The 13,196-nt window shown below is 52.3% G+C and overlaps 1 protein-coding gene and 1 long non-coding RNA gene across 4 annotated transcripts in view; one reads left to right on the top strand and one right to left on the bottom strand.

The window, feature by feature from the left end:
- Positions 1–467: 467 nt before the first annotated feature.
- On the bottom strand, positions 468–5,247 carry LOC107509085. 2 transcript variants are annotated; one of them, XR_004950490.1, is made up of 3 exons: positions 5,205–5,247; positions 2,253–3,823; positions 468–997 (listed from the first exon to the last, which is right to left on the bottom strand). It is a non-coding gene; the product is annotated as an uncharacterized LOC107509085 (long non-coding RNA). The 2 variants fall into 2 exon arrangements; XR_001596447.2 differs by lacking the exon at positions 5,205–5,247 and adding an exon at positions 3,930–4,508.
- CDCP1 (CUB domain containing protein 1) overlaps positions 4,578–13,196 on the top strand; it is a 52,047-nt gene continuing 43,428 nt past the window's right edge. Inside the window, exon 1 of one of the 2 annotated variants that reach the window (XM_016141329.2) lies at positions 4,578–4,618. Coding sequence is in view for 1 of the 2 variants with exons in the window: in XM_036219441.1 (XP_036075334.1) it covers positions 4,740–4,821 (82 nt within the window). In the remaining variant the exon portion in view is untranslated. Of the gene's footprint in view, positions 4,619–4,662; positions 4,822–13,196 lie in introns of those variants that run through there. The other variant, XM_036219441.1, reaches the window with a different exon arrangement.

Genomic DNA, 13,196 nt, shown 5'->3' with positions numbered 1-13,196 from the left:
CAGCAATGTCAGGATGAGTAACAGAAACAACTTCCTGCCTTGAGGAGCTTGAACGAGATGGTGAAGAAGTTTGTCTCCAGACTTCTCTTTCCAGATTTCTATGCTCCGCCCTCATGGCTTCCACTTCCTGTATCCAAGCTGATACCTTCTCCTCTCATGCCAACCCCCTTGGCAAAGGCGATCTCGGCCAACTTTACTGTGCATTTACTTGTGCTAGATGCGTTACCTATATTATCTCCTTAATCTTGACAACACCCTGTGGAGGATGCCCTCTCATAGTCGCGGTTTATGGATAGGGAAACTGAGGCACATAGACATGAAAGGAGCTCCCTAAGCTGGTAAGTTGCAGAGCCTGTATTTGAATCAAGGACATCTGACTGCAGAATCAATAGTCGCTGAGCCATTCCACATTACCCGCATAGGTCAAGTTCCTATCTGCAGTGAATCGGGTGAGTCTGCTCTCCCTCTAATATTCCGCGGGACCAGAAAAATCTCCTATGCTTGTCTCAGGATGAGGTTCAGTTACAAGTGACTAGAAGCCCAAAGCACAGAAGCTTTGATAAGCAAAGTTTATTTTTCTCCTACATAAAAATCCGGGTAGGTGTCCAGGATTGGCATGTCACTCCGCAGTGCAGGCTCTTTGTCCCTGATTGCTCAGGAATGCTGAGGTGTGGGGTGGGAGCATCTCGGCCAAACGCTATTAGTATTTGAAGATCTTGTCAATAAAAGTATCAGCTCCACTTGATTTTGCTCTGTCCGTCTGTTCACTCGAGAAGGACCCCCGCCCATCCTTGCCCACATGCTTTACAACCTGACGCGGTCTGGACTCCAGGTGCTCTGAGTTGGGTACAGGTCACCCTGGGAGTTTCTTGCTTCTCCCTTGGGCTGGATCTTGTGCTTCCTGTGTCCAAAGGCAGATAAATCATGAAGCTAAGAAAGTCCAAATGTCGCCATGCAGCCCCTTCCAAGGGCATGCGATCACTTGGTCATATGTTTCCTGTAAAATTTGCAAATGCACATATTTCAGCGGCAAAAAAAAAAAGAAGTTCTCCTACCCCACCTCCCATCCATCGCACTACCCCTGATGCAATGCAGCACCGAGTGGCTGTGGGCATTTTAGGATCCGACTGCAAGGAAGTTGAATTGGGGATGCCTTTAATTGGAGTTCAGTGGGATAGTGACGTGAGTCACGGTCACTTTCGTGTGCAGTTAAGTCATTGCTTGCCCTCACGTTGTAGTAGTGGCCTCTGTGAAGACTCCTCCCAACCCGCTGGGCAGACTCACCAGGAAAGGTGACCAGATGGAGCAAGGCCAGAGCTGGGATCACATTCTGAGCCTGTGGTACAGTGCCCAACCCCAGAAGTACGTGGATAGTGGAGGAGGAGGAATCAGGTTTGACATGAACAGCACCAGAAGCTAGTCCTGTGGAAAATTCTTCCAATTATGGAAACTAAAATTTTAAGTGGAACATCCAGTTCTCGTTATGCCTTATCAAAAAAATGGTTTTTTTTTTCCCTGTCAGAAATAAATGGGTAATGCAGCATGTAAAACTATGAATGCACCATATCATTTTGTTCTTTATATTTAGTAAGGATCATGCACATAGAATTAGAAGAATTGCTGCATTTGTAGGGCAGAACACAGTGTTTCCATGAACAGCGAGTATTACTGTGTGTGGATTCTCATGTTTTAAGTGTCTAAACAAATCAAGATTGCATCTTGACTTATGTGATTGTCTGGTCATATTTAAAAGTAAGAGATTAAAAAGCTGAATTGGTGAGGCTTATCAACTGGGAGCCTCATGGCAGTCAGCCTGTTGATGGGGATTAATGTCTATATCTTTAAGTTTTTCCTCTTGAGCTGGTCAGATTCCCTAGAAAAAGACTCTTTCCATCTCCAGTACGATGGTAAAGTCCTCTCTGGCACATTCTGGGAGACAAGGTGGGGCCAGGGTGCTGGGGAGCTTAGCATTCAGAATGAGTATGTTCCCTTTATCTACCTATTTTTCAGAATTTTTCCTAGGCCTTCAGCTATGCCTGGCACTCCTCAGCCCAGACCCCTCGGTTTAAACCCTCTAGAAAACATTTAAGATTCTCTTGGGGAGAAGGAGGGGACAGTTGCCCAGTCACAAGGAATGGAGGACAGTCTCCAGGAACCGGATACACTTCTCGGGCTTTCTCCCTGGCTCCTTCGTTTTACCCGCCCCCCTCCGCCCCGCCCCGCCACCCTCCCATTTCCGAATACCTGAATACCTCGTGCTGTCTTCTTGAGTCGTTTCCTTGTTTAGTTTCACTTTTTAGAGAATTTCACCGACAAATCCTGCTCTTTCTCTATTTTCCCCACCACTGGCTTAAGGTTTTGCTGTCTCCAGGCTCCTAAGGCAGGTGCCGCTTATGCGTCTGCTTTCCGGCTTCCAAGAGGATTTTGCTGTTGTCTTCTGTTCGCCCCATCACCGTAGGCTTAGGCCTCTTTTTTTTCTTTTAATCCCTGTTTTTTTTAGCTTTTTGGGTGTTTCTGGAAGGGTCAACTTAGATGGAACAGTCTTTTAAAACTCACCCTTCGATCCGTCATTTTTCTCTGGCAACAGACTTCAGCTGCCTGGATTTTTTCCAGTTCAGAAATGATCTTTTAAACTTGACTCCTCCCATTCAGCCACATTTGTGAAGACAAACCATTTCCCCCACCTTGGCAACGCTTCGCTTACATTCCGCTCCAGGAGCGAAGACATCCCGACTTCAACTGTGTAGCTGGGTTGTCGTGCAAAGGATGCTGAGATGCCTCTCTGCTTTTCTTATCCCTTTCTCTTTGCCGCCATTGTCTGGGACCATCACTAATGCTTTGCACCTGAGAATTATTGACTGTCACATCACGTACAGAAAGTTAATTTCACTATCCCAGGGGCCAGATAAGCAAAATTTGAAGAAACAGAATAACTTGTTCCTTAGGTTTAAATTTGTCAAACAGTATTTCTAATAGTTTCAAATCAACAGTCACTATTATTATTATTATTAATTATTACCATTATTATTCTTATTACATGTAGGAAATAATAGTGTTATGGATGCTAGGAAAAGATGCTGGGGATAGATGCCTGCTTTGGATTAGAAAAACGGACAAAATCTGCTTTCGCTCTCCTGGTCGGAATAAACATTTTGAAAGGATGTAGGTTTTTCTCAAGATTTCTTTCTCTTGATGAATTTGCCCTCAATTCCATAGGGGAAAGCCAAGAGTCACCCTACTTCTCTCATCCTTTTCCTTCTCTCTAGGACTCAGTGTCCTGATCTATCTGCCTGATGAGGACAGTGGGCTAGAAGATACACTCCGAGGTCCCCTCAGCACACAGTCCAGTCCCTTCCATAGGTAGAGGCTGGGTGGGTTCATGTCCCCAGTCCGGACATCTTTGCCTCCCTCACAGACTGCGGGCTCCCTGCAGACAGAGTCTGCTTTATTCCCATCATTGAAGACGCAGAGAGGGAAGATGCTGAAGCTCCTAAAAGGTGATCTTGAGAGCAGGGTCAGTGGAGAGAGGCTGAGTTTCCCCAGGAATTAAACAGAGGTTGGGAGTGGACTGCAGACCGATGCTCTTGCACCTGCTCTGGCTCCTATCCCAGCCCTCCCAGCTCGTTCTGGGTGACCCTGGCCCAGCCTCGGGCGGCCCCCAGGCACAGGTAGCCTCAGAGGCTCCACGGAATCATCTTGGCAGAACAGTGGTCTGCCAGCTGAGAGTCTCACCACTTCTCCCCGTGGCCCTGTGACGCTGGACTTGGTGTGTGGCCCTCAGAATGGCAGGTGGACCCACAGAAACCGTAGACATGAGGCAAACCTGCAGGGGGGAGGAGGGAAAGGAGGTGGGTCGCCATTGATATTTTTACTCCCAACGACTGGCTTGAATGCCTCCTACCCGTAGGGCCAGTAATACCCCCACTCACAATGCAAGAAAGCGGCCCGTGAGCACCCGTTGGTTCTTTCCAGCCTCATGCATTCATTCACTCACTCCCTCATTCGTTCGTTCTTCATAAATTTAACAACGCAGTTCCATTTGTAGAAAATCCTTCCTGTGCTGTCAAACCCTGCCTGGAAATGACTCACTGGCGGGGAGACCTCGGGCAGGTTACATAAGTCAGCAAGGCCGTTGGGTCTGTAACGGGGAAGGGTCGCCGGGAGCCTTAGGGCCCCCGCGGGTGAAGTGCCTGGAGCGGGCTGCAGGCTCGCAGTCCTGTGAGGAGCAGCGGTGGCAGAGATTTTAAAGCCCAGGGAGCCTCAGCCCAGGTCTGGTAGCAGAGGAGAGAGCTCAGAGCAGGGAGCCACGGCTTGGGAGAACCACAACTATGCTCGTGCAAAATGGGAAGCACAGTGGCCTCGTTTTGGACAGCGAAGGGAAGACAGACCGGCTTCCGCCAACCGCGACCTTCACGCCTTCCGACAAGAAGACCTGACCACTCTCAGCCTTGAGAGGGAAGACCAAGCCCGGGAAGGTGGCGACAAGTCCCAGCATCCCGGGCGGCAGAGGCGGGGGCTGAAGCAGGAAGGGGAGGAGGTGAAAGGGGAGGGGACAGGTCCGGCCAGCTCGAGCTCCTGTGGCGCAGGGCGGAGCCCGGCACGACCCGCCCGCACGCAGGTGAGCGAGGCGGGGTGGAGCGCAGCGCAGCGCGGCGGTGCCAGGCTTGGGCGCCCGAGGCCGCCGCTCCGCACCACGGGCCACATCGCTTTCGCCGCAGAGGCCGAGGCGCCCCGGAGCCATGGCCCGCCCGCACTGCGGGGTCGCGCGCGCGCTGCTGGGGGTCCTCCTGCTGGGGGCGGCGCGCCCGCCGCGCGGAGCCGGTGAGTGCGGGACCGAAGGCGCGCGCGGCGCTGGGCGGACGGGGTGGCGGGCTGGCCCGCGCCAGGCCGGGCGGGGAGGGCCGGAGGGGCGCCAGCGCCGGAGGGTGCAGATTTGGGGCGCGGGCATGCACGGACGGCGCGGGGACTCCGGAGCCGCCCCGGCTCCCGGGCGCGCCGCGTCGGGCGCGGTGGCCGTGCCCTCCTGGATTCCGACGACCTCGCCCTGGGCGCCGAGCGAGGCACGCGGGGGCGTCGCGGACCCGGGAGGCCCGCGGTCGAGGGGGACGAGCCCCGCGCCGATCGGGAAAGAGGGAAGAAGAGCGCGCGGGAGCCGAGCCCGGGGACCTGCCCGAGGTGGCGCGCCGCGCGCTGGGGAGCTTTACCTGGATCACCGCGGGCTCCTGGGCAGGCGGGGCGTGTGTGTGGTGGGGGTGGGGGTGGGGGTGGACTTTCCCCTCTGGCCCACCCTCCACCTCCTCGCCTGGGCCAGAGAGGAGGTGCCGGCAAGCCGGGGATTGGCGCCCGGATATCGGACCGGGTCACCCTTTTCCCTGTCCGCACGCTCCACTGTCGCTCCGCCGAAGTTCAGGGGCATGAATAGAACACGAAGGCGCCCGGCGGAAGGCCACGGAGACCCCCCCTCCGCCCCGTCACCCCCCCATCGCCCCGCCCGCCGCTGCTCACTGCAGCGAACTTCGGTGGCCGAAGGGGGTCCCCACGCGAGGCGGTCCCGAGAGGTGTCTGAATTTCCAGCCGTTCCGGTTGGGGCAGGGACCGCCACCTCCCAGCTGCCGCTGCCTGCGAGGAGGTGGCCCGCGGGGCCCTGGGAATATTAGAATAACCTGGTTTCTTGTTAGAACTTGAGTCGAGGCCTTTCCTGAGACCGGCACAGGTTTTGTGCTCAGCAAAGAGCTTTTCCAGGAAGCGTTTTGAGTCCGTGATTAGTGCCCTTGGCTGCAGCCAAGGGGCCGTCTGTGTCCGGCAGGGAGGCGAACTCGGGGGTAAACTAATTTGAGGAATAAAATAGGCGAACTTGGGCGTTGCGGGAACGGCCATCGTGGTGGATCCAGCTTCCTGGTTTCCTTCTCAGCCTCCATCAGGTGACTTGGTGCTGCGCAGCAGGTAGAGAGCATCGTAAGACCGCATTGAAAATGCTGTGTGCGTATTTTTAAGACTGAGTCTTCAAGGTGTCCTTTGAAGAAAAAAATAATCGATTTAAGAATAAAGAGCAATTCAGCGCGGGAAGATGTGTATGGATGTGTGTGTGAGGAAAATGCGTGTCCGCGTCCTTGGGAGCTGTATTAAGACTCTGGGAATTGTTGGAGATGTTTCTGGTCGAGGGTCGGTCAAGGGATTACTACTGACGACAATGACAGCACTAGCTCCTGCCGCAGATCTGATTTCCCCCAGTGGCCTTGGAGAGGCTGCCTTTTGGTCTCCAGTAGCTCCGACAGCATCTCTTCCTCCCGGGAAGTTCTCCACGGCGGGAGCCACATCTCGTGGTTTGGTGTGTTAATACGAGGAGGGCTAGAACCTTTCCCATTTCCCATTCTTAAACCCTTTCGCTGGTCTCAGGAGCTGGCCCTGTGTGGCCAGACCCAGCTGAGGGTGATGCCTGTGTTGACGGAGCATTTGCCTAGTGCGTCTGCTTAGCCAGGAGTCTTGGGGTTGGTCTAACCGGTGCGGGCCTTGGAGAAGTTGCTGGAGTCGGTCCTGAAAGGGTGGAGAAAGCCAGAGAGAACCCCGTCAAAGAGAATACGAAGTTGGCCTCACTGCAGAGCTGACAAGGAAAGGAGAGTCCGTGTCTTGGGGTAGGGTATTTGTGTGGGGGTGACATTCTCCCCAGCTGCCCCGCTTCCAAGAGTGAGGGACTGGTTAAGTTGGAATCACAGCCTGGGCGACAGCTCAGCCTCATGGCTTTCCAAGAACCACCCAGACGGATGCCAGAGTCTGGGTCAGTGACCCCATTCTTGCCGCCATTGTTTCTTGCCAGAAATGTGGGCAGATATCAAATGAAGTGTTTGCTCACCCGGGGTGTGTGTTCGTCATTCTTCCCATTCAGATCCTCGAGGAGCAGCCGGAATGTGTAACTGGAAGGGCTGATGAGTCCCATGGGTGTACGTGACTCGGAGCCAGAGGGTTCACCTCAGATGCTGCCACTTCGTCTGTGATGACTGTACCCTGCCCCCCCACACACACACATACTCTTTTAGGGTTTTCCCAGACTTCAGTGTGGGGGCAGGAAGTCAAAAACAATAATTAAAATGTTTTAAGTAATATATAGTCATTGTAGTAGGAAAAAAATGGCAATAAATATAACCAAGTTGGAAAAAATTATCTGCGAGCAATCCAAACTTTGGTCACTTTGGTGCACAATCTGTGTGTGTGCGTGTGTGTGCGCGTGTGTGTTTAATACCAAAAATGGGACCATCCGCCACATGGCTTTAACCGGTCTTCAGTTGCTGGACAATTAGTTTGCTTTCCATTTTTTCCACTAAAAATAGAACATGCCCAACAATAGGGGACTGTATCAATTTCGATAAGTCTGTTCAGGGAAAAGACATTAAACATTATGTAGCACAAGTTTTATAATGACATGAAATGATGTGGCCTTTCTGTCCAGGTTGTAAAATAGGAGAAGCTGGGTTATCCCATTTGAGCGTATCTGAGAATGTGTTTCTGTGGCTACATTGTTCTGCACGTTCTTGACTGTTTTGTCCCGGTAAAAGTCTGGAAACAGAGTTGCAGGGCTGAAGAGTGCAGAACCTGTTGGAGCGCCGGGTCCGTATTTCCCGGCCGCCCCGGGGAGAGCTTGTGCCGTCGTCCTGGGACACATCCGGGCGGCAGTGTGTTCTCCACACTCTCCCGGGCTGTCGCCGCTCTTGTTCCTCTACCATCCGTGGAAGAAGCATTTTCCTCCCTTTAGTTCAACAAGTGGGCTCTGAACAGTGTTAGATTTTCCAGAATCTCAGGAGCACCCCAGCTGGATGCTACTCAGAGTCCAGCAGTGCTCGGCAGTGCAACCGAGTCCCTTGGCTTACAGCAAGCCTCACCTGCGACTTTGCCCAGCAGTGCTGACGTGGGTTTGGACAGGGGGTGGGGAGAGGGGAGAGTGTGCAGAGTTTTCTGGTCAGAAGGACCCGTGATTGAGATCAAGGTGGGTGGGGTGGTCGGGGATGTCAAGACCCCTAATATGGGAGACCCGTGGCTAAGGCTGTCTGCCCAGGTGATTAAGAAACATTTCACACCCTTTAAGTATCATTCTAAATTATAAAAATTACCCCACGATCAAATTATTTCAAACCACTTCCTACAGCCTTGTAATTAGCGCATCACCTTCTCCCGAGCAGCTGGCAACATCCTAGACAACCAGGCAAGCAGAGCCCGTTTCCTTCCTCGCCTCTTTGTACCTTTGGGTTTTGTATTCGGTGCACCGGTTTTTTAAATCGCTGCCCGTCGTCGTAGCTAACGCACAGTGAGCATCTGCTTTGTGCCAGGCAGGCGCTCTTTGGAGTGTTTTACAGAAGACGTCACTTCTGGATTGCCAAACCACTTCCTAGGGCTCTTCGCAAACGGTCGCTTTGTGTACGATAACTTACTGCATCCCCTGTCGGTGACCGCTTGATCCTGACACCTGCCTATCATATTTGCAACGTAAGCCGCAACTTTCTTCCGTCGTCTTGTTTAAAATGTTCTGTCGGATATAGAGATGTAAATATCCATGTTCCCTAAGTAGACATCAGCTAAAAATAACTTTGGTGGATGAAACATAAATGCTACGATGTCTGAGTTATAAAGACTAAGTTTGTTTTCTCCTGAGAAAATGTAAATTGAGGAGGTGATCTTGAGCAGAGCTGTTGATCATTTAGCTCTCCATCCTTAAGCAAGTCCACTTAGGAACCTCCGTGTACAGAGGGCACAGGGAGGTGGAGCGAGTTGCCCAGGGTTACCCTGCTGGCATGTAGCGATGCTGAGATCCCAGCCCAGGGCCCCTGACGCCGGCGCGTGTGCTGTGTCCCTGTGCAAGGCGCCGCTCTACGGAAGACAGCATTGGCCAGTCTTAGAGGCACTGTCGGCACTCCAGACATTTTCTTTCATTTAAAAACAATCTACACTTACTGAGTGCTGTGTTCACGTTTGTCTCCAGGAAAGTGTATGTGTTTTTTAACTTTCGGACAATTTAAAAGAATGACCTGTACATGGTAACAAAAATTCAAATAACACAAAACGGTGTGTGTGTGGGGGAAAACTATGTCCCCTTCAAACTCCGATCCCAGAGGCAGCCGTGGTTTTTTATGCATCGTTCCTGAGCTATTATTCTGTGCATACAGATGTTTATAAACATATGTACCTCCCTTCTTTACACAAGCAGGAGCATCGATATAGTGTACAGTACAGGACGCGTCTCAGAGGCTCTTGATTTTTTTCGCTTAGCAATCCATCTTGGTGCCCGCTCCATACCGGAGCATAGGGAGCTGTCACATTGTTTCCCACAGCTGCGCAATATTCTTTGTTGTGGGAACACCAGGTTACATTGACGCAGCCCCTTATTGGTGGGCCGTGTTCAGTCTTTCATTACTATAAACAGAGCCTCAGGGACCATCTTAACAGGTGGCCTCATTGGGTATGTGGACAAGTTTTGATGCAGGTGAGATTCCTGGGGGAAGACTTACTGGGTCAAAGGGTTTGTGAAGAAAGTTCCGAAGAGCAAATGGAGGAAAGTGAGTAACAGAAGTGAAGCAACTCGCCCAAGGTCACAGCTGCTAGGCGGCGGCGCTCTCTGTGCATCTGGCCAGCGTCGTTTCGGAGCGCAGGCTCTGAGCCACCCCGCACTGCGAATCACTGCGTCCTTCTTTCTTTCCAGTCGAAACTGACCATCAGCTTTAGGGGAGGGAAACGTTTTGAATTTCCTTTCAAATATTTGCTTCGCGTCAAGTAATCAGGATGCCATGAGCACTATATATATCAAGAAGACAGAAGACGGGCGTGGGCTCTGGTAGCTTCTCATGTTTATGTTGATAAGGGATTAGTTCCTCCTGACATTTTACACTGATGAGTCTGATAGTTAAGGTGTGGCTCACTTTGAGCTGCTGCGACACACAAACCCAAATGTGTACGATGACTCAAAAGCAATAGATGTTTGTTGCTCACACATATTAGACCCCAGACGGGGGCATCTCCTCCCAGCAGGGATCTGGGTACCCAGCCTCCTTCCTCTTTCTGGCTCCACTGTCTTCAACATGTGGCTCCCATGTTCGTCCACATCCATTCATTCTGTGTTCATCTCTGCCTCGCCCCAGAACCTGGGGTCTTCACTGCATGGGACATGCCCATAAGTCTCTGATGGAAGAAAACCGATAGGAGAAATAAGAACGTGAGAGGTCTCGCATGAGAGGTTTCTGTGGTCCAGGAATGGGAGTTGATCACAGCCTTCCTGCTGCCTTCCTGTGGGCTAGAACTCTGTGGCTTGGCCCCATCCAACCAGAAAGCAGACGCTCATGTAACCCAGGTGTGAGCCCTGGAAGACGATGGCATTATCCAGTTGGCAAGGCAGAGGGCGGAGTGGTAAGAGCACCAGGCTTGAGAGTCAGAACACCTGGTTCTAACTCCAGTTCTTGTCAGCAGTCTGTGTGATGACTTGGGAAAAGCTGTCTGGCCCCTCTGGACCTCAGTTTTCCAGTCTTTAATGTCGGGGCTTGGACTATGCAGAGGAAACTCCAGCACGGATGTTTTCTGAGCTGATTTAAGTCAAAGCTGATTTGGGGGGACCTCCCGGAGACCCCTGAGCTGGCAGAACAGCTCAGGCAGGTCCATGTTCAACCCCCATGAGGTAAGCAGCAGGAACCATGTTGGTGCGTAGAGGGCACTTAATAAATCTCTGTGGAACAAACAAATGGTCACCCCTCATGCCAAGTCTTTTCAGGAGAAGGAACGGGCTTACCGTGGTTAGCTGACTTCAGGTCATGCTGTTGGAAGACAGCAGACAAGAGTTCTCCAGCCCAGGCCTTCTGGCCCCACAGCTGATGCAAATCAGACATAAGGGAGGAAGAGGTGAACGCAGTCCCAGTGACAGCATGTGAGGACTGGGAGAACCGGAAAGTCAAAAAAAAAGAGACAGTGTGAGTTGTCAGACCGGCCCGAAGGCCCCTGTGTCCCCGCAGAGGGTTGGAAGCGACCATCCCAGTGGTCCAGGTTCGCTGCCTCTCCCCACAGCCCAGGGCCGTCAGTGCGCAGAACATGCCCTTAAATCTCTGCGGTCCCTTTGGACATGTGTTCAGGAAGGAGCAGACGGAGCTGTGGGTGGGTTTGCAGGAATGCAGCTCCACTTCCGGCAGCTTTCAAGGGAATAACCAGGAAACGATGGAGAACTGCTTGTGAAACAGCGAACAAAGCAGAGTGAAAGTTCTGTGTGTGTGTGTGTGCGCGCGCGCGCGCACGTGCGCGCAGCGTGATTCCAGTCATGCTATCCTGCTGTCTTTCTGTCCACGTCTCACGTGAGCTTAGGAGAAAAGACCGGAAGGTAGTCGTGCTGGACATTTCCGGCCTCCATAGAGTGTGGCTCTAGGGTGTGGCCGGAAATGTGGCTCTAGAGAGGCCTCCGGTGTGAAGGGCAGTTTGTTGGCAGCACAAATGATGGTGACAAAGACTTCGTATCGCCTTGCATGTTCTCCCAGCATAGCCGCCTGGCTCCACAGTACCCTAACTCTGTGGTTTGGTTTGGCTTGGTTTGGTTTTCTCTAAACAGCAATGCTGGGCAGGTGATAGAACAGCACGAGATCAGACTTTGCTTTATAGACATTTCACTTCGGAAACTTGTGAAATCGCAAGTTCTTCCTTCAATGACTGCACTTAAAAAATAATTTGCACATTATCAGTTCTGTCCTGAATGGAGCCCACGCCAAGGACACCAGCGAAAGCTTTGTTGGGCTGACCTGTCCAGGGAGGGGCTGTCTCCCGGACCTGCCGTCCACCATGCCAGAAGGAAATGCAACTGAATAATATGACTACGAGGCCATTAAGTGCCTCGCTTCACGGCATGAACACCTTTACACAATAAATTTGGAAATGTCTCAAGAAAACAAAACTGTTCCACGAGCACAGATGCTATAACTTTTAAGTTTTAAATGAAGTGCAAATCCTCCCTACCTCCCATGACAGAAGGTCAAAGCATTCTGGGTCAAATGGGAAATTCCTGCAAAAACGTATGAGGTTGGCGTCTGCTGCCTTTGTCTGGAACGACGGAAGACTATCTCCAGAAATAAGGGTTTCATCAGCTTTCCACATCCAAAGACTCCTTGGAGTGTCGGTCAGGCTGTTGTCTGTTTTTGCGTCTGCCCATGGGCCATGTGCGATGCCACACAACGCCTGGAACGGTGAGGAGGCTTCTGCAGCTCTTGCCAGTGTGCGGTCTGGCTGGGAGCTGGGCGAGGACAGCATCTGTCCAGGCACATGCTGGGTTCACCCAGACAGATACCTCGTCTTCCATTGATGATCCGGTGGCAGGAACGTCGTGCTGTTTCAAACACGGATGTTTGGCTAAAAGGGTGTTGAATCTGTGACCAACTCAGAAACATTTGGTGAGAGGCCCCGGGACATCACAGAAGATGCAGAGGCGATACCGTGAAGGGCTAAGTTGGAAAGGCTCAAGGCATCTCCTGGACCCAGACAGACACTCGCCGGCCACAGAGCGGCCATGAGCCGGGGCACAGAGGGAGGGGTCGCACCATGCTGCTGCTCCTGCTGCAAGTCTGCGCTGCGCTGGAGGCCCCGGGCGGCCTGGGACACTGTGGTAACAGGCTGGCCTCACCGCTGACTGCTCGGCTGGCAGGTCCCACTGGAGTTGGGCCTTGGAGCATCTCGGAGGCACAGACCTGGCGTCTCTCATGCACCGTTGTCTCCCGGGTTCTGCTCACCACAGCGTTTCTCATGTCCTCCAGCCACACGTCCCAAAGGACTCAGATTCCTGACCGGAAACTGGTGGAGAAGGGGAGGGGCAGAGAATGGAAGGGCTTGAACCAGAGACCACGCTGGGCTCGCAGTTGCTCTCTGGATTTTTGGAAATGACCTCATCCAGACAAGCTTTGGGGTTGGGCAAAGCTTGGTTCATATTCTGACTCAACACGTCAGTAGTGACGTGGGCAAGTCATTTGGCCTCCCTAAGACTCAGTGTCCTTTGCTACAAAATGTGGGTGGCAGCACCGGGTGGGGGCTAGAGGGCTGAATGAAATAAAATCTGTAAGTCTGGGTCTGGGTTCAGACCCAGAACAGACCCCCCAGTTAATGGGAGTTGCCATGACTTTACTCTTTGAGAAGAACGTTGAGATTTTCAACAGGACCAATTTGCCAGGTCAGAGTCTTTGTGACCAGGGCACCCT

The sequence above is a fragment of the Rousettus aegyptiacus genome, unplaced genomic scaffold, assembly GCF_014176215.1.
Source record: "Rousettus aegyptiacus isolate mRouAeg1 unplaced genomic scaffold, mRouAeg1.p scaffold_m13_p_4, whole genome shotgun sequence".
In the NCBI taxonomy this organism is placed as follows: Eukaryota; Metazoa; Chordata; class Mammalia; order Chiroptera; family Pteropodidae; genus Rousettus; species Rousettus aegyptiacus.
The sequence above is the reverse complement of the archived record's forward strand: the minus strand, read 5'-3'. Positions and strand labels throughout refer to the sequence as shown.